This window comes from Dendrobates tinctorius, unplaced genomic scaffold, assembly GCF_039654945.1.
Source record: "Dendrobates tinctorius isolate UK_male_01 unplaced genomic scaffold, ASM3965494v1 ptg000164l, whole genome shotgun sequence".
NCBI lineage: Eukaryota > Metazoa > Chordata > Amphibia > Anura > Dendrobatidae > Dendrobates > Dendrobates tinctorius.
The window spans coordinates 7,865,168-7,884,731 of record NW_027361831.1 but is presented as its reverse complement, the minus strand read 5'-3'; the positions used below and the strand labels follow the sequence as shown (position 1 = coordinate 7,884,731).

The 19,564-nt window shown below is 43.1% G+C and overlaps 2 protein-coding genes across 7 annotated transcripts in view; one reads left to right on the top strand and one right to left on the bottom strand.

The window, feature by feature from the left end:
* LOC141052937 (uncharacterized) overlaps positions 1 to 19,564 on the top strand; it is a 310,086-nt gene that overhangs the window by 93,133 nt on the left and 197,389 nt on the right. The gene's annotated exons all lie outside the window — the stretch shown is intronic.
* Positions 16,593 to 19,564, bottom strand: part of LOC141052943 (uncharacterized) — a 39,174-nt gene continuing 36,202 nt past the window's right edge. For all 6 annotated transcript variants that reach the window (XM_073550279.1, XM_073550276.1, XM_073550275.1 and 3 more), the window contains exon 7: positions 16,593 to 18,297. In XM_073550279.1, the coding sequence (XP_073406380.1) occupies positions 17,042 to 18,297 (1,256 nt within the window). In that variant the 3' untranslated portion in view covers positions 16,593 to 17,041. The remainder of the gene's footprint in view (positions 18,298 to 19,564) is intronic.

The window sequence follows — 19,564 nt, the reverse complement described above, 5'->3', positions numbered from 1 at the left end:
GGAAATCTGTGTCTGTGGTGAGTTGGGGTTGTCGGTGTGCCTTTAGTGAGGCTCCGGTGTTTTCCACCTCTCCTCAGTCGCATGATGTTCCTGATTATTTGGCGGACTTTTATGATGTATTTAGTGAGAATGAGTCTGCGTCTCTGCCTCCTCATAGGAGTTATGACTGTGCTATTGAACTGAGCCCGGGGTGTAAATTTCCCAAGGGTCGGCTCTTCAATTTATCTGTACCCGAGCACGAGGCTATGCGATCCTATATTAAGGAGGCGTTGGAGAAGGGTCATATTAGACCATCCTCGTCACCCTTAGGTGCCGGTTTTTTTTTTTGTAGCCAAAAAGGATGGATCATTAAGACCTTGTATTGATTATCGTGCTCTCAACAAAATTACTGTTAAATATCAGTATCCGTTACCCCTGATTTCTGATCTATTCTCCAGAGTTAAAGGTGCTTGCTGGTTTACCAAGCTTGACCTCAGGGGGCGTATAATCTTATTCGCATTAAGCATGGGGATGAATGGAAGATGGCGTTTAATACTCCGGAGGGACATTTTGAGTACCTGGTGATGCCTTTTGGGCTCACTAATGCCCCTTCTGTCTTCCAGTGCTTCATGAACGATATTTTCCGAGATTTTGTCGATAAATTTTTGATTATCTATCTGGATGATATTTTGATCTTCTCCAAGGATTGGGATTCTCATGTGGAACATATTCGGACTGTGTTCCGGATCTTGATGGAGAATTCCCTGTATGTCAAAGGATCTAAATGCCTTTTTGGAGTACAGAGGATTTCTTTTTTGGGATTTATTTTGTCCCCGTCAACTATTGAAATGGACCCGGCCAAGGTACAGGCCATTTACGATTGGGTTCAGCCCACTTCTTTGAAGGCCCTCCAGAAGTTTTTGGGTTTTGCTAATTTTTATCGGAAATTTATAGCAAAATTTTCTAGTATTGCCAAGCCATTGACTGATTTGACTAAGAAGGGTGCTGATGTGTTAAATTGGTCTCCGGAGGCTGTTTCTTCCTTTCAGGAGCTGAAGCGAAGATTCACCTCCGCCCCGGTTTTGCGGCAACCTGATGTCTCACTTCCGTTCCAGGTAGAGGTGGATGGTTCTGAGATTGGTGCAGGAGCTGTTTTGTCCCAAAAGGATCCTGTAACATCTAAAATGAATCCCTGTGCTTTCTTTTCCCGAAAGTTCTCTCCATCTGAACGTAACTATGATGTGGGGAATCGGGAACTGTTAGCCATGAAATGGGCATTTGAGGAGTGGAGACATTGGTTGGAGGGAGCTAAGCATCAAGTCGTGGTCCTCACTGACCACAAGAATTTGATTTACCTAGAGTCGGCTAAGCGCTTGAACCCTAGACAGGCTAGGTGGGCCTTGTTTTTTACACGTTTTGATTTTGTGGTTTCTTTTCTTCCTGGAACTAAGAATGTCAAGGCTGACGCCCTCTCTAGGAGCTTCTTTGCTGATTCTCCTGTGGTGACCAAGCCTGCTACCATCTTAGGCGAAGGGGTAGTTCTTTCTGCCATCTCGCCCGATTTGAGACGTGCTCTGGAAGAGTTCCAGGAGGACAAACCTGAGCGTTGTCCCAGTGGAAAGTTGTATGTTCCTGACCAGTGGAAGAAGAGAGTGATGTCTGAAGTTCATTGCTCTGCTTTGGCTGGTCATCCAGGTATTTTTGGTACTAGAGATCTGGTGAGTCGGTCTTTTTGGTGGCCCTCCTTGTCTCGTGATGTCAGGAATTTTGTGCAGTCCTGTGGGACGTGCTCCCGGTCTAAATCGTGTTCTCGCTCTAGTGGGTTGTTGATGTCTTTGCGTGTCCCCAAGAGGCCATGGACCCATATTTCAATGGATTTCATCTCTGATATGCCTGTCTCTCAAAGGATGACTGTTATTTGGGTGATTTGTGATAGGTTCATCTTGTACCACTCCCTAAGTTGCCGTCTTCCTCTGAATTGGTGCCCCTGTTTTTACAACAGGTGGTTCGCTTGCACGGGATTCCTGAGAACATTGTATCTGACAGAGGAGTCCAGTTTGTGTCTAGATTTTGGAGAACTTTCTGTTCCAAGCTGGGAATTCAGTTGTCCTTCTCCTCTGCTTTTCACCCTCAGACCAATGGGCAGACAGAGAGAACAAACCAGACCTTGGAGTCATATTTGAGATGTTTTATTTCTGCTGATCAGAATGATTGGATTTCATTTTTGCCCTTGGCCGAATTTGCTTTAAATAATAGAGCTAGTTCTGCCACTTTGATGTCACCTTTTTTTTGTAACTTTGGGTTTCATCCTCGATTTTCTTCAGGGCAGGTAGAGCCCTCTGCCTGCCCAGGTGTTGACACTGTGGTGGAGAGAATGCAGCAGATCTGGGACCAAGTGGTGGATGAGTTATCTCTCTCCCAGGAAAAGGCCCAGCGGTTTTGCAACCGACATAGGACCATTGGTCCCCAGTTTAAGGTTGGTGATATGGTGTGTTTATCATCAAAAAATATTGCTATGAAGGTGGCTTCTACTAAGTTTAAGCCTAGATTTATTGGACCTTACAAGATTGTGGAGATTATTAATCCGGTCTCTTTTCGTTTGGCTCTTCCTGTCACATTTAAAATCCATAATGTGTTCCATAAATCTTTGTTGAAGAGGTTTGTTGAACCTGTTGTTTCGGGGGTTGCACCTCCAGACCCTGTATTGGTTGAAGGTAACATGGAATATGAGGTAGAGAAAGTACTGGATTCCCGTCTGGCTAGACGGAGACTCCAGTATTTGGTTAAGTGGAAGGGTTATGGTCAGGAGGATAATTCCTGGGTCTCTGCCTCTGATATTCATGCCAAAAGATTGGTGCGTGCCTTTCATCGGGCTCACCCTGATCGCCCTGGTGGTGTGGTTGAGGGTTCGGTGACCCCTCCTCAAGGGGGAGGTACTGTTGTGAGTTCATTTTCCCCTTCACTACTGAGGCCCGAGGAACTCCCTCTTCTGGTGAAGAAAGGTAGTGAGCCTGATTGTCAAACACCTGGGGCTGATGATGATGACTGGCTGAGTGGAGTTAATGACTGGATATAAGGCTGCCGACGCCCTTCTGGCCTGCGGGTGATTTCTCTGTGGACTTCTAGGAAACCAGTCTGATTCCTGCTCATCTAAAGCTAAGATTTCTGCTTTGCCTTTTTGCATAAGTGTTTTGTTTGCCTTGCTTTTCTGGATTCTGCCATTCCCTGCTGGGGTGAGCTGAATCTCCTTTTGCCTGTTGCTCTGTCTTCAGAATATTCCTGAGTACTGACATAGCCTTTTTTGAAGCCTAGCGTCTTCAGGGCCTTTTTTACTGTCAGTTTGTTGGCTCTTATTTTCATAGGATTTTTCACGGATTGCAGACAGCAGCCTTCCTGTCCTTTCCTATCTAAGCTAGATTGGGCCCCATCTTTGCTCAGTCTATCTTTCTGTCTGTGTTTTGTTCTTTCTTCTTGCTTCACCGTCATTATATGTGGGGGGCTGCCTTTTGCTTTGGGGTCTGCTCTGGGGCAGTTTAGATTTCCCTTTCTGTCTTTAGGCTATGTAGTCCTCTGGCTGTGATCGAGGGGCCTAGGGCATCGTAGGAGCCCCCCAAGGCTACTGCTAGTTGTGTTGATAGGTTCAGGGGTCTGCAATCCGATAGATGCCAACTTCTCTGGTTTTCTGGACTTAGCTAGCATTTCTATTTTTGCCTCCTACGGTGACTCAATCATAACAGCTGGCCATGACAGGGATTTGATGTGGTGGTCCTTCATCCACACATTGACCTAGCTGTGTGGCATGGCGCATTGTCCTGCTGAAAAAAACAGTCCTCAGAGTTGGGAAACATTGCCTGAGCAAAAGGAATCAACTGTTTTTCCAGGATAACCTTGAATTCGGCTTGATTCATACATCCTTGACAAAGATTAGCCTGCCCAATTCCTGCCATGTGAAGCTTCCCTAGATCATCACCGATCCTCCACCAAATGTCACAGTGGGTGCAAGGCACTGTGGTTTGTACGCCTCTCCAGGTCTCCGTCTAACCATTAGATGACCAGGTGTTGGACAAAGCTGAAAATTAGACTCATCAGAGAAGATTACCTTACTCCAGTCCTCTAGGGTCCAATCCTTCTGGTCTTTGGCAAATGTCAGCCTGGCTCTCCTTTGCATCTAATTCGTGAGGTTTTTTTACCTTTACATGACTTGAGCTCTACCTCTAGGAGCCTGTTACAAACTGTTTTTGCCGTGCACTTCACCCCAGCTGTCATTTGACATTCCTTTTGTAGGTCACTTGATGTCATCCTGCGGTTGCTAAGTGACATTTGAATAAGAAGACGGTCATCCCGATCATTGGAGTCGTTTTCGCCTTCTGATGGTCCGTAGATTTGTTGTCCACAATGTTTGCTGCTTGACCTCATTGTAATGGACTGCCCTCTTAGTAATTTTAAGGATGGAGGCAACATGTTTCTGTTTCAAACTTCAGCAAACAGGCGCACTAGGTTCAGTCATACCTGGACTGGTTCCGTTCTTTGGCAGATACCTTAATCCCCTAATCCATGGACTTCTGAGTCAGCAAGTTGGACAAGCAAGAACATGTAGTAGTAGTAGTAGTAGTAGAACACGGCACTCCTGACAGCAGGTGCACAATTAGGAGCCCACCCAATAGTATAATATCTCTGAAGAGCTTGGCACTCAATTGATGTAGAAAAAAGATGATTTATCCACAGTGAACATATGACGTTTCGGTCTTAGTTTAGACGTTGTTCAGGTGCCATGCCATTAACCCCTTACCTACAATTGACGTAATATTCCGTCCATGTGTCCATGGACCTAATTACCATGGACGGAATATTACGTCATCGCGATCAGCGGCGCCCACGTGGTGAGCGCCGCTGATCGCGGCCGAGTGTCAGCTAATTATCATAGCTGACACCCGGCACAATGTGTCAGGGGCGGTCACGGACCGCCCCCGGCACGTTAACCCCTTGCACACCGCGATCAAACGCGATCGCGGTGTACCGGGGGTTAAAGGGAAGCATCGGCAGGGAGGGGGCTCCCTCCGTGCTTCCCTAAGCCCCCCACGGCAGCGCAATGTGCAGCGCTGCTGCGGGGGTCTCTTTCCCTACAGGCCCCCGGATCCAAGATGGCGACGGGGGCCTGCAGGGAGCTGACTTCCTCACTGCCTGCAAAGCGCAGGCATGAGGAAGTCTGCAGCAGTGCCTGTGACAGATCGCTGATCTGTCACAGTGATCTGTGATGTGACAGATCAGCGATCTGTCACAGGACAGTGATGTCCCACCTGGGACAAGGTAATAAAGTAAAAAAAAAAAAAGTGTTAAAAATAATTAAAAAAAAAATCGCTAAATAAATCAGTAAAAAAAAAAAAATATTCCCCAATAAATCCATTTTTTCAAAATAAAAAAAAACAAAAACAATAAAAGTACACATATTTGGTATCGCCGCGTCCGTAATGACCTGCCCTATAAAACTGTCCCATTAGTTAACCCCTTTAGCGAACCCCTTAAAAAATAAAAATAAAAAACGAAGCAAAAAATAATGATTTATTATCATACCACCGAACAAAAAGTGCAATAACGCGCGATCAAAAAGACGCATATAAATATGCATGGTACCGCTGAAAACGTCATCTTGTCCCGCAAAAAACGATCCACCATACAGCATCATCCGCAAAAAAATAAAAAAGTTATAGCTCGCAGAATAAAGCGATACAAAAATAATTATTTTTTATAATAAATAGATTTCATTGCAAAAAACCGACAAAACATAAAAAAACGACCTAAATGAGGTATCGCTGTAACCGTACTGACCCGAAGAATAAAGCCGCTTTATCAATTTTACCGCACGCGGAACGGTGTAAACGCACCCCCCCAAAAGAAATTCATGAAACGCTGGTTTTTGTTCATTCTGCGTCCCAAAAATCGGAATAAAAAGCGATCAAAAAATGTCACGTGCCCGAAAATGGTACCAATAAAAACGTCAACTCGTCCCGCAAAAAATAAGACCTCACATGACTCGGTGGGTCAAAATACGGAAAAATTATAGCTCACAATATGTGGTGATGCAAAAACTATTTTTACAATAAAAAGCGTCTTTTAGCGTGCGACAGCCGCCAAACATAAAAACCGCCATAAATCGTAAATCAAACCCCCCATTATCATCCCCTTAGTTAGGGAAAAATAATAAAACTAAAAGAAAATGTATTTATTTCCATTTTCCCGGTAGGGTTAGGGTTAGGGCTAGGGTTAGGGCTAGGGTTAGGGCTAGGGCTCAGATTAGGGTTAGGGGTGTGTTGAGGTTCGGGTTGGAGTTATAATTGGGGGTTTCCACTGTTTGGGCACATCAGGTGCTCTCCAAAGGCAACATGGCGTCTGATCTCAATTCCAGCCAATTCTGCGTTGAAAAAGTCAAATGGTGCTCCTTCCCTTCCAAGCTCTGCCATGTGCCCAAACAGTGTTTTACCCCCACATGTAGGGTATCAGCCTACTCAGGACAAATTACAAAACAACTTTTGGGGTCCAATTTCTCCTGTTACCCTTAGGAAAATAAAAAATTGGGGGCAAAAATATAATTTTGCGGAAAAAAATGTTTTTTTTTATTTTCACGCCAAGGCGTTATAAACTTCTGTGAAGCACTTGGGGGTTCAAAGTGCTCTCCACACATCTAGATAAGCTCGGTGGGGGGTCTAGTTTCCAAAATGGGGTCACTTGTGGGGAGTTTCAATAGTTTAGGTACATTAGGGGCTCTCCAAACGCATATGACACCCGCATACCAATCCATCAAAGTCTGCATTCCAAAACGTCACTACTTCCCTTCCGAGCCCCGACGTGTGCCCATACAGTAGTTTTCTCCCACATATGAGGTATCAGCGTACTCAGGACAAATTGGACAACAACTTTTGGGGTCCAATTTCTCCTGTTACCCTTGGGAAAATAAAAAATGGGGACTAAAAGATGATGTTTGTTGAAAAAATACGATATTTTTATTTTCACGCCCGGTCGTTATAAACTTCTGTGAAGCACTGGGGGGTTCAAAGTGCTCACCACACATCTAGATAAGTTCATTAGGGGGTCTAGTTTCCAAAATGGGGTCACTTGTGGGGGGTTTCCACTATTTAGGTACATCAGGGGCTCTCCAAACGCAACATGACACCCGCAGACCATTCCATCAAAGTCTGCATTCCAAAACGTCACTACTTCCCTTCCGAGCCCCGACGTGTGCCCATACAGTAGTTTTCTCCCACATATGAGGTATCAGCGTACTCAGGACAAATTGGACAACAACTTTTGGGGTCCAATTTCTCCTGTTACCCTTGGGAAAATAAAAAAATGGGGACTAAAAGATCATGTTTGTGGAAAAAATACAATTTTTTTATTTTCACGCCCGGACGTTATAAACTTCAGTGAAGCACTGGGGGGTTCAAAGTGCTCACCACACATCTAGATAAGTTCCTTGGGGGGTCTAGTTTCCAAAATGGTGTCATTTGTGGGGGGTTTCTACTGTTTTGGTACATCAGGGGCTTTCCTAACGCGACATGGTGTCCGATCTCAATTCCAGCCAAAAACGTCAAATGGCGCTGCTTCCCTTCCGAGCTCTGCCATACGCCCAAATAGTGGTTTACCCCCACATGTGGGGTATCAGCGTACTCAGGATAAATTGCACAATATCTTTTAGGGTCCTGTTACTTTTGGAAAAATAAGAATTGAGGGTGAAAAGATCATTTTTGTGGAAAAAATATGATTTTTTAATTGTACCGCTGTACGTTATAAACTTCTGTGAAGCCCTTGTGGGTTCAAAGTTCTCACCACATATCTAGATAAGTTCCTTGGGGGGTCTAGTTTCCAAAATGGGGTCACTTGGGGGGTTTCCACTGTTTAGGTACATCAGGGGCTCGCCAAACGTGACATGGCGTCCGATCTGAATTCCAGCCAATTTTGCATTGAAAAAGTCAAACGGCGCTCCTTCCATTCTGAGCTCTGCCATGCGCCGAAACAGTGGTTCCCCCCCACATATCAGGTATCAGCGTACTCAGGACAAATTGCACAATAAGTCTTGCAGTCCAATTTCTCCTGTTACCCTTGGTAAAATAAAGAAAATTGAACCTGAAGTATTTTTTTTGTGAAAAAAAGTTAAATGTTCATTTTTTTTTAATATTCAAAAAATTCCTGTGACGCACCTAAAGGGTTAATAAACTTCTTGAATGTGGTTTTAAGCACCTTAAGGGGTGCAGTTTTTAGAATGGTGTCACTTTTGGGTATTTTCTATCATATAGACCCCTCAAAGTGGCTTCAAATGTGAAGTGGTCCCTAAAAATAAAATGGTGTTGCAAAAATGAGAAATCGCTGGTCAATTTTTAACCCTTATAACTTCCTAACAAAAAAAAATTTTGGTTCCAAAACTGTGCTGATGTAAAGTAAACATGTGGGAAATGTTATGTATTAAGTTTTTTTTCGCTGTGATTTAAGGGCATAAAAATTCAAAGTTGGAAAATTGCGAAATTTTCAAAATTTTCGCCAAATTTCCGTTTTTTTCACAAATAAACGCAAGTTATTTGAATGCAATTTTACCACTAACATGAAGTACAATATGTCACGAGAAAACAATGTCAGAATCACCGGGATCCATAGAAGCGTTCCAGAGTTATGACCTCATAAAGGTACAGTGGTCAGAATTGTAAAAATTGGCCCGGTAGTTAACGTGCAAACCACCCTTGGTAGTGAAGGGGTTAATGGTATTCCCACTTTCCAGACGCACTGGATCCTGTTTAGTTTCAGCATGGAGCCCTATATTCTTCTATGGCTATCCGAATATTTGAAGGTCTGAGGCCGGAGTCACACTAGCGATTAAATCGGACGAATGCAATGCGATAAAAAAATCGCATTGCATTCGTCCCACTGTTATTCTATGGTGCTGCTCCCATCATGCGTTTTTTTTATCGGATCCATTCCTCGGACCGAGACAATCGCAGCATGCTGCGATTGTCACCGATTTTCGGATTGGATTCGACAATGCAAGTCTATGGATGCGATTAAAAATCGCATTGAAAACGCATCACACGTGTGACTTGCGATTAAATCGCAAGACTTCTCCAGGTCAACAGGAAAGAGCATCAGGCATTGACATTGGATGTCAATGCTTAGATGCGAATAAAATCGGTTCATCGCTGGAAAATGGGATGACAGACGGATCCCTGGACAAGAATTCTTTGTGCGATTTCATACCGTTAAAATGGGACCGATTTTTTTTTTTTTTATTCGTTGTGTGTGACTCCAGCCTAAGACTGAACATCTCTTCCCATCACATTCTATATTGTGCAGTTGCTGGGTTACCGCGACAGGAGCCAGAAGTCAGCAGTGTCTGATTTCTTCTACTCCTTCACTGGTTAGAAGCACTTCACTTTCCTACGAAATGGTGTAAATTTCTTTGGGCAGTGCAGGGGTTTCTGCTCTGTTAAGAGTTCATGGAGCTAAGGCTCTCAGCTGTGCACTGCTAGCCACTCCCAAACAGAGTCCTGGCTAGCACTCATTGTCAAAGCTAGCTTTTGCTGCATGGCTGGATGGAGGTTGCTGTTGATGGTCATTTGAGTAGGCGGTTGGTGGATTTTTCTGTGACTGTTGCTAGGTTTTTAGTGTGTGATAATTATAGTGGTTTGAAAAAACCACTATATTGTAATCCGAATGCTGGTAACTTATTCTTCTTCTTCTTATTAAGTTGATTTCCGCAATTAATGCGGTCCGAACCGCTACACGCACAGACTCCGTTGAGGTGTCGTTTCGAAGCCAGCGTCCACGAGAGGTGTGCTAAGTATTTTTCATGTTGATCGGATTTGTAGTTTTTGCGCAATTTGCGTTTGAAATTATTTTTCCCGTCATTGGAATGCACTGTCTCCAATGCTTTTCAATGGGAAATGGCAAAACGTGCCCTGAGGCGATTGAAATGGCAGTTGAGCTCATTGATATGCGCAGGCACACCCAGTTACTATGCCAACGCCTACGAACGCCACATGACGCCCCCAAGACAGAGCTTCTGCCACATAATATCAGCTCTTAAAGCGAAACCCACAGCACTAATGCAAATCTAGCTTCATCACATGACACATGCCCCTGAGAGAAAATGTGTGCCAAAGTGGATTTAGAAGAAGCCCAGTGAGCCAAACTAGCTCTTAAAGGGCCGGCGCACCGAAATGAGTCTTAAAGGAGGCTGAGCCACCCCGGCCTCCAAATTGGAGGCTGAGCCACCCCGGCCTCCAAATTGGAGGCTGAGCCACCCCGGCCTCCAAATTGGAGGCTGAGCCACCCCGGCCTCCAAATTGGAGGCTGAGCCACCCCGGCCTCCAAATTGGAGGCTGAGCCACCCCGGCCTCCAAATTGGAGGCTGAGCCACCCCGGCCTCCAAATTGGAGGCTGAGCCACCCCGGCCTCCAAATTGGAGGCTGAGCCACCCCGGCCTCCAAATCGGACCCAGAGTGACCCCGCCCACAAAATCGGACCCTGAGGGGCCCCGGCCACAAAATCGGACCCTGAGGGGCCCACCCACAAAATCGGACCCTGAGGGGCTCCGGCCACAAAATCGGACCCTGAGGGGCCCCACTCACAAAATCGGACCCTGAGGGGCCCCGGCCACAAAATCGGATCCTGAGGGGCCTCACCAACAAAATCGGACCCTGAGGGACCCCGGCCACAAAATCGGACCCTGAGGGGCCCCACCCACAAAATCGGACCCTGAGGGATCCCAGCCAGCAATTCAAGCCCTGAGGAGCCCAGGCCACTGAATCAGATCCTGAGGGGCCCCACCCTCCAAATCAGACCCTGAGGCCAAAGTGGCCCCTGAGAGGCACCCACAGTTAAAACGGATGCTGAGTTGAAAGTCTTGCAGGGGCAGCAGGCAAGTCTCTCTTAAAGGGGCAGCCCGGGCACCATTTCAAACCACTATCTGTACTTCCTTCAGGAAATACACATCTAGTTCTCTTTCTTCTCCTACTTTGGTTTGACCCCATCCTCCACTTCCCGATATATTCCTGTGTTATGTGTGTATATTTGTAGGTTTGGTATTTTTCGTTAGCCCTGTTCGTATTACCTTGTCAGCCTGGTTGGTGTATTACAGTACACTACTACTCCCTCTTCCCTGGGTTGGGAAAAGGTACAGACTAAGGGCGGATTCAAGAGCTAAGGCTAGATACGTGGCCCCAGCATCTTCACCATCAGAAGTAACCCAGGAAACAGAGCAAGCTAAGGTGCCCTTAGCGTTAAGGACAGGGGAGGAGCCCCTGGTCCCTGGCCACCCGACCACAGAGTTGTGACATGCTGCTGATTAAAATCCACACATCTTCCTGTCCACTGTGTTCTATAGCTGTACTGTATTGCTGCAGGGCATCATACCCAGCACACAGCTTATATACCTGAAACTGCTTCCAAACAGGGAATAATTTTTGCTTATTTTTTTACTTTGAAAGCCATTGCTTCTTCACTTTTGATATGGTATGTAGTATGATTTTGATTAAAAGGCATTCCACCACATCAGTGACCCCAACTCTTTAGGTTTTTGTTTCCGATTTTTGCACTCTGTGCAAATAAGGGCATGGCCTTCCATTTCTTTGAACTGGACATTACATTTATATCGCTTCCCATGGCTGGGTGTCTATTGATTGGGGATTTGGTCCTGCTCAGCTCTAAATCACATATGGTAAGGTTTTAATACTGGTGGATTGGACCATCCCGAATAGGGTCACCTTAACGTGGTGGGATGGCTTTTATGGGGTTTTTTTTTATCAAAATTATGTTAACTAAGTACCCTATGTTATTTTTATGCACTATTGCTAATTATTTACTTACTGCAGGGTATTTGCTCAATTTGCTTTTATCTTAAGTTTTGTCTATTTAGTGGTCAGTGTGAATATGCATCTACACATTTCATGCATAACTTATATTCTAGCTCATCTCTTTAGGTTTTAGCATTTAAATTTTGTCTGGCTAACTTAAAAGAACAGCGGCTGCAGGGAGAAAATGAATTTTTATTCTCCCTGCAGCTGCTGCTTCCAGTCATCAGGCAGGTGCTAAGGGCAGCAAATAGTCACCATTTACTAGACAGTGAGTGATTACTCTTCTGCACTTTGACTGCTAGCCCTGCAAACTCTACTGCTATAGAGCAGGTTGTCATTCAAAGTGGAGTGAAATTACAGCACACTCACTGCATAGTGAGTGGTAACTGTAACAGCACCTTGCAATGCGCCGATAACTGGAAGCAGAGGCTGCAGGGAGAATAAAACTTCATTTTCTCACTGCAGCTGGTGTTCAATTTAGGCAGCCAGACACTATTTAAATGTTATTGACATGCAGAATATCACTATATCTGTAGGTAAATGGCATTTTTGGGTGCAGCATTTTCATTTCTAGGTCAATTTACTAATACTATCAGTTTTGGAATTAAAAGCGCTTAAAAGATTTTAGCGTTCTAGGTGACCTCAGAGTGATTACAACTTTTCAGAAAAATTTGAGGCTTCGAATTTTTTGGAAAAGTTGAGCAAAGCTGGCAAATTTGAATTTCGAAAGAATCACTCATCTCTAAAATCAAATGTACATTACTAAGATTAATCCAGACTTCAGAGCATAATAAACATACGTAAATTAATTTTTTAAAAATCACACAAAGCCAAGCACCAGTCAACTTTGATCACGGTCTTCCATGAGCCATTTTGGCATCTTCGAGCTCCCAACATCTTTAGCGTCTCCTGTGCTGACAAGGTTGCAAAGTCATGGTTATATATATATTATATTAGGCACAGAAGACACCAGAGATGTCAGGTGCTAGAGGATGTCAAAAATATTTCAGTGAAGTTCAACTGACGGATCAGAAATGATAAAGAACCACCATAATGCATGATCCAGTCTGTCCTAGGAGAGCTAATTCCCCACCCTACCCCAAATTGTTTATAGTGAACTAAATATGCAGAAAAACCTTACACATTTACATAAGCATTTGATATTTTCTACTAATACAGCATTTAAATCTTTTTTTTTTACTCAGTGGTTATTCCTGTGACCAAATCCTGAGTTCAGCTGTTTTACAGATTAATAGTTCTCAAGGTAAGTGTGTCTCCTCCAGAGACTGAACCTTTCTTTCTCCAGGTGGAGGTAGTGCCCTCTTGTCTTTCGAGGGGACTTTATATAAAATAGCTTTCACTCTCTTTCAGAAGCAATTTATCTCCAGAATGTAGATTGTACCCCAATTAATAGTCAGCTCACTGCTCAAGGAACCCAAATCCTTTAGCTCTGCATGAAAACTTAAGCCATGCATTTAGGCTGGTTTCACATAAGCGTATCTGTGGGCAGCGTATGATCCGCATGCGTCATGCGTACATATCTTTAACATGTATGCAGGGACATGTTTGCATGCGTCGTTTCGAGGTGTGCAGCGAATGCAGCATGTTGCATTTTTTGAGGCGTCAATGTGCATGCGGATGACTGCAGATTGCGTGCAAAACAATGCATTACTGTCTATTGGAAGGCATTGTTAGGCAAGGACATGCATAAGCATGCGTTCGATACGAATGAGTACTTCAGACTGAACATGTCCAGGAACTGGTTTCAGCCACTCCTTAAACAAAGGGGTATAAAAGGGGGTCTGATCCTGGTGCTGCTGATCCTCAATTGACTACCCTTACCCCTGTAACAACTTCCCAACAAACACTCCTAGCCTACCATCACAGCCTGACACCCCTCAGGTCCACAATGTAACTCCCTCCCAAAGACCCCCAAAAGTAAATCCCATTATTTTTTTTTTTATGTGTTGAATTTCAAATTGTTTTTAAAACTTCTTTTGTTTCACAATCCTTGTCTCCCTGTGTTTTCTTTCTCTTTATTTAAACATGTGTGTATTGTTGAGTGAAGTATTAACGGGTGTTACAGTCAAAGTGTTAGTATTAAAGTCAGCAAACAGTACAGGTACATTACAGGTACAGTTTACTTAGCGGCTTAAACCATTTAGTCTTGCCATGCCACACATCCAATATCCGAAGCGAAGTAGGCAGCAAATTTATCCCTCATTTGGACAACTTCCACTGTAGTCCACAGAGGGTGATCTTGGTAATCCTGCAATGTGGTATTAACAGGTTCCTCAAGTTCTAAGTTGGGTTGCTCTTTTGCCAGGATGTAATTGTGCATAACACACGCTTTCACAACCTCATCAATTGTCTCAATTTAAGATTGATAGCTGTACCCTTAATGTGCCATTTAGATACCAGCAATCCAAAGGCACACTCCACAGTTCTTCGTGCCCTTGTCAGTCGGTAGTTGTAAATCCTTTTGGTGTTATTCAAGTCCCAACTTGGATACGGTTTTATGAGGTTGGCACACATTTGAATCTCCTCATCCCCAACCACAACAAACGGCATTGGCGGTCCTTCAGTGCTTGGAAGATGTTGTGGCTGCGAAAAATTGAAATCATTACTATACAAACGTTGGCCTATGACTGAGTTTTTGAAAGTCTGGGAGTCATTTCTTTGTCAAAATGAGTCAACGTCCACAAATCGATAGTCAGCATCTCCAATCGCCATGAGAACAATCGAAAAGTACTTTCTGTAATTGAAATACTCAGATCCGCTTCCAGCTGGTTTCATAATCTGAATGTGTTTGTCGTCCATAGCCCCCAAACAGTTTGGAAAATTGCAAATGTCCAGAAATTTTGCAGTATTTTCCAACCAGAGTTCAGTTGTGGGTTGGGGAGGAATTCTTCATGCAGAACATCACAAAGCATGGCAGGTGTCTCCAACAATCCCAGAAAGGATGGACACTCCAATCTGGAATTGAAAATGTAGAGATGATAAGGTCTCTCCGGTAGCCAGGAATCTACCGAACAGAAAATGGAAAAATAAAATAAGTTCATGGCTTTTCAAACAATAATACTAAAGATGTGTTTGTTTTTCAAAATGATGTACCTCAGGGTCACCAACAGAAGTTTCTCCGCAGGAATTTCTCGACATAGTTGTGTGTCCCGCCTGGTGATGGATCCTCGGACACGTTGCACCAAGTCATCGAAGCTCTGTTCCATCATTCTCATGCACTCGAAAAACTTCTCAGGGTTTTCACGCAGCTCCGTGTACAACGAGTGGTAGGCTCCGTGGCTCTCTTGGACTTCTAAGATGGGATGTTGCCAATAGCGATGACGTCTTCTCCGTCTTTCTCTTCTTACTTCTTCACAAGCCACAGCAAAGGCAACAGCCAATTTCAATTGCAAATCAAGATTAATAAGGAAGCTCTCCACGCTAAGATCCATCTTGCAGCTGGATACAGCAGCAAAAGACGAGGATTTCATCAGTGCAGTGTGTCTATATATAGAAATCCCATGAGATACACCCATTGGGTGTTTGGTGTCAAGGAAACTCCATTGGAAAAGCATTGGAAATATCGAACGCATGTGCAGAAATAACGCAAATGCATGCAAAAAGCATACGAATGCATGCACACGCAGATTTTTTTTGCCGTCATGCATAAGATGATGCAGACAAACGCTGCGTAAACATGCATTATTGCATGCGTTTGCGCATGCAGATGATACGCTGCGCACAGAAGCTAAAGATCCCACTGTTACCCTCTTATGTTGTGTATAGCACAGGCAATTTTCAAGGCAATGCTACTTTGCCTTCCCTTCAGCTTGGAGCCTAAATCTTAAATTAATTTTAAGGATCTTCTATTACTTATTCTGTCACTGATTCCCATGTTGACCATGACATCTGGATCTTCACCAGCCCCTGCAGTAATTTACCAACCTGTTCCACCACATATTGATCCCTGGCACTAGAAGACAATAAAACCATTTGGTTGAGGCGCTCTTGGTGCCAAACGATTCTATCCCTTTTCCTATTATCAAATCTACTTTAACCACCAACTGGCTAAGGGCTTATTTACATGTCAGGTTTTTTTCCGGTAGGATTAAAGCTGACCGAGTTTCATGAGTGATTTTAGTCACAGTTTCCTCAGAGTTTTGCCAGAGTTTTAGTTTTTCTCGTACGTGAAAAAAGTTTTTCTACCTTTTCCTATCTAACAGAATGTCATCAGAGTGCTGACCAGTTTATTTTTTTTTTTTTTTTACAGACCCATAGACTTGCATTGCTGATTTTGATCCAACATACAAAACAATATCAGACACTGGTCCATGATTATGAGCAAAACTGCTCGTTCCATGCAAAATCATGGACATGTAAACAGCCCCATTCACTATTGTAGGTACGAGTGCTGATATAGAAGAATAAGCCCTTACTGCACCTAAATGATCTTAGTGGGGCTGTTCTCCCTGTGATTGGGAAGAACAGCATACACTAGGATTGACATTTGTGAGAGACACCATAATATTATCACCTATTTTTGAAATTTTGCTTGGAAGACCCATTACAGAAAAAAGAGCAGTGGCAGGGACACAGCGCTGGACCAAGGGACTGTAAGTAAAAGGACAGTTTTTTTTCATTTAAAACAAGCTGCAGCTTAGAAATAGGCATTCTGAATCCGAAAACCCCATTAACCATTAACAATCATTTTGAGGAACAGGCATATTCAAGGAAATTGCAGCAAAAAACAACACCACTGTGTCTCAATTAAGTAGCCCATTTAGTGTATTGGTGAGTTATTTATTCTATTTGCTTTTTGATGACAAAAGCATATCGACAATTTCCCATATTCCAGAATCATCAATGTTTTAAGTTGTTTTCCATTCCTCATCTATGATATATGACTTTACTTTCACTGTAACTGATGTACCATGTACAATTTATCAATAGTAATAAAAAGGAAAAAAAAAATAAACAAATGGCTGTTTCCTTATGTGAATGCTCTGATGTGCAACAAAAATTGATTTTTGGTTAAAACATTTCCCACGTTCTAAACATGAAAATGTTTTTTTCTCCCGAGTGAATAATCTTATGTCTAAGAAGATCTGATTTATATGTAAGATATTTCCCACATTGGGAAAATGAAAATGGTTCCTCCCTTGTGTGACTTCTCTGATGTGTAACAAGATTTGATTTGTTTCCCACATTGGGAACATGAAAAATGCATTTTAACCTGGGTGAGTTCTCAGATGTGTAACGAGATTTCTTTTCTGTGAAAAACATTTCCCGCACACTGAACATAATAATAATTGTTTCTCCCTTGTGTGAGTTTTCTGATGTTTAGCAAGATCATATTTCTGAGAACAACATTTTCCACATTCTGGACACGAAAATAATTTCTCCCCTGTGTGAATTCTTTGATGTCTAACAAAAGTTGATTTATCTGCAAAACATTTCCCACAATCTGAACATGAATATGGCTTCTCCCCTGTGTGAATTCTCTGATGTGAAATAAGATTATTTTTCTTATTAAAACACTTCCCACATTCTAAACAAAAAAATGGCTTTTGCCCTGTGTGAATTCTCTGATGTTCAACAAGGTGTGATTTCTGATTAAAACATTTCCCACATTCTGAACATGAAAATGGCTTTTGCCCTGTGTGAATCCTCTGATGTTCAACAAGATATGCTTGCTTATTAAAATATTTTCCACATTCTAAACATGAAAATGGCTTTTCCCCTGTGTGAATTCTTAGATGTGTATCAAGATATGTTTTCTTATTAAAACATTTCCCACATTCTAAACATGAAAATGGCTTCTCCCCTGTGTGAATCACTTGATGTCTAACATAAGTTGTTTTGTCTGTAAAACATTTCCCACATTCTGAACATGAAAATGGTTTCTCACCTGTGTGAATTCTTTGATGTGTAAAAAACGCGGTTCTGTCTCTAAAACATTTCCCACATTCTGAACATGAAAATGGTTTTTCTCCTGTGTGAGTTCTTTGATGTCTAACAAAAGTTGTTTTGTCTCTAAAACATTTACTACATACTGAACAAGAAAATGGCTTTTCCCCTGTGTGAATTCGCTGATGTGTATCAAGATATGTTTTCTTATTAAAACATTTCCCACATTCTGAACATGAAAATGGCTTCTCCCCTGTGTGAGTTCTCTGATGTATAGCAAGATTTGTGTTGTCTGAAAAACTTTTTCCACACTCTGAACATGAACATTTCTTCCTTCTTGCGTGATCTCTTTGACGTTTACCATACCATTGGTTATTTTTATTTTGTTTAAAAGTCTGTGATGAATCAGTAGAAAGAACCTGTTGAAAGGGATCAGATGATACATCTATGATGTGAAAGGCTGGAATTATATCTTGGATAATGTCGTACTCTTCAAATGTATCTTGTGTGATACTACAGTCATCTGCTTTAACTTCTGAAAATATCATATGTTCCGTTGAGCTCCTGATACAGTCATCTGCCAAAAATAAAACCATTGATAGTATTCAATAACAGTGCCTTTTAGGCATATCAAGTCTAATATACATTTTATAACATTTATTTACCGTATTAAAGTGTCTATACAATTTGTAGTAAAATTAGATTTTGAACTGAGTAAGACATTGGCTGCAACTAAAGACCTCGAACAACCCCCAATTCCAAAAAACAGTGGGATGCTGTGTAAAATGTAAAGATAACAAGAATGCAATGATTTGAATATCTCTTAGGCTAAGTGCACACGTACCGGAACTCTCGCAGAAATTACCGCGAGAATTCCGGAATTCCAGTCCGCGGGAAAACCGCATTTTAAATTCCCGCGATTTTCCTGTGGAAAAACTAGCATTTTGCAAGCGTATTTAGCTTGCAAAATGCTAGCGTTCTCCAAGCGATCTGTAGCATCGCTGGGAGAACTGATTGATTGGTCACACTCGTCAAACATAGTGTTTGACAAGTGTGACCAACTTTTTACTACTGAGGCCGCCTATGCAGCATCAGTAGTAAAAGATAAAATGTAAAAAAAAATAAAAAATACTGTTATTCTCACCTTCCGACGTCCCGCGCATCCGTTCCCAGTAATCCTTTGCGAAAATGCCCGCGATGACGTCCGTTCTCGCGGGATCGCAATGTCTCGCGGTCATTCGCGATGACGTCGCACGAATGACCGCGAGACTTCGCGATCCCGAGAGACTGGACGTTATCGCAGGCATTTTCGCAAAGGACTACTGGGAACGAGAGCGTGAAGAGAAGCGGAAAGACTGCGCGGGACGTCGGAGGGTGAGAATAACAATATTTTTTATTTTTAAATTCTATTTTTTACAGGGATATGGTACCCAGAGCCCGGAGGACAGTCTCCTCTCCTCCGGACCGTGGGTACCATCCGCCATTGTTCTGCTTACTTTCCGCATGGTGTGCACAGCCACATGCGGGAAGTAAGCGGAACAATGCATTCCTATGGGTGCGGGATCGCCGCGATTCCGCAAAATAATGAGCATGCTGCGGTTTTTACCGCAAAGCGATTCCGCCGCGGTAAAAACCGCAGCATTAGCACAGCATTGCGGAATCCCAAAGGAATGCATGGGATGCTTATTTTTCGCGTTTTCGCGGCAAAATCGCGCGGTTAAAACAGCCGCGGAAACGCGAAAAAAACGCCACGTGTGAACGCAGCCTTAAACACTTTCCCGACATATGACATATTTACGTCATTTGTCTTTTCACTGACTTTGATGTGGCCATCGGAGCCAAGA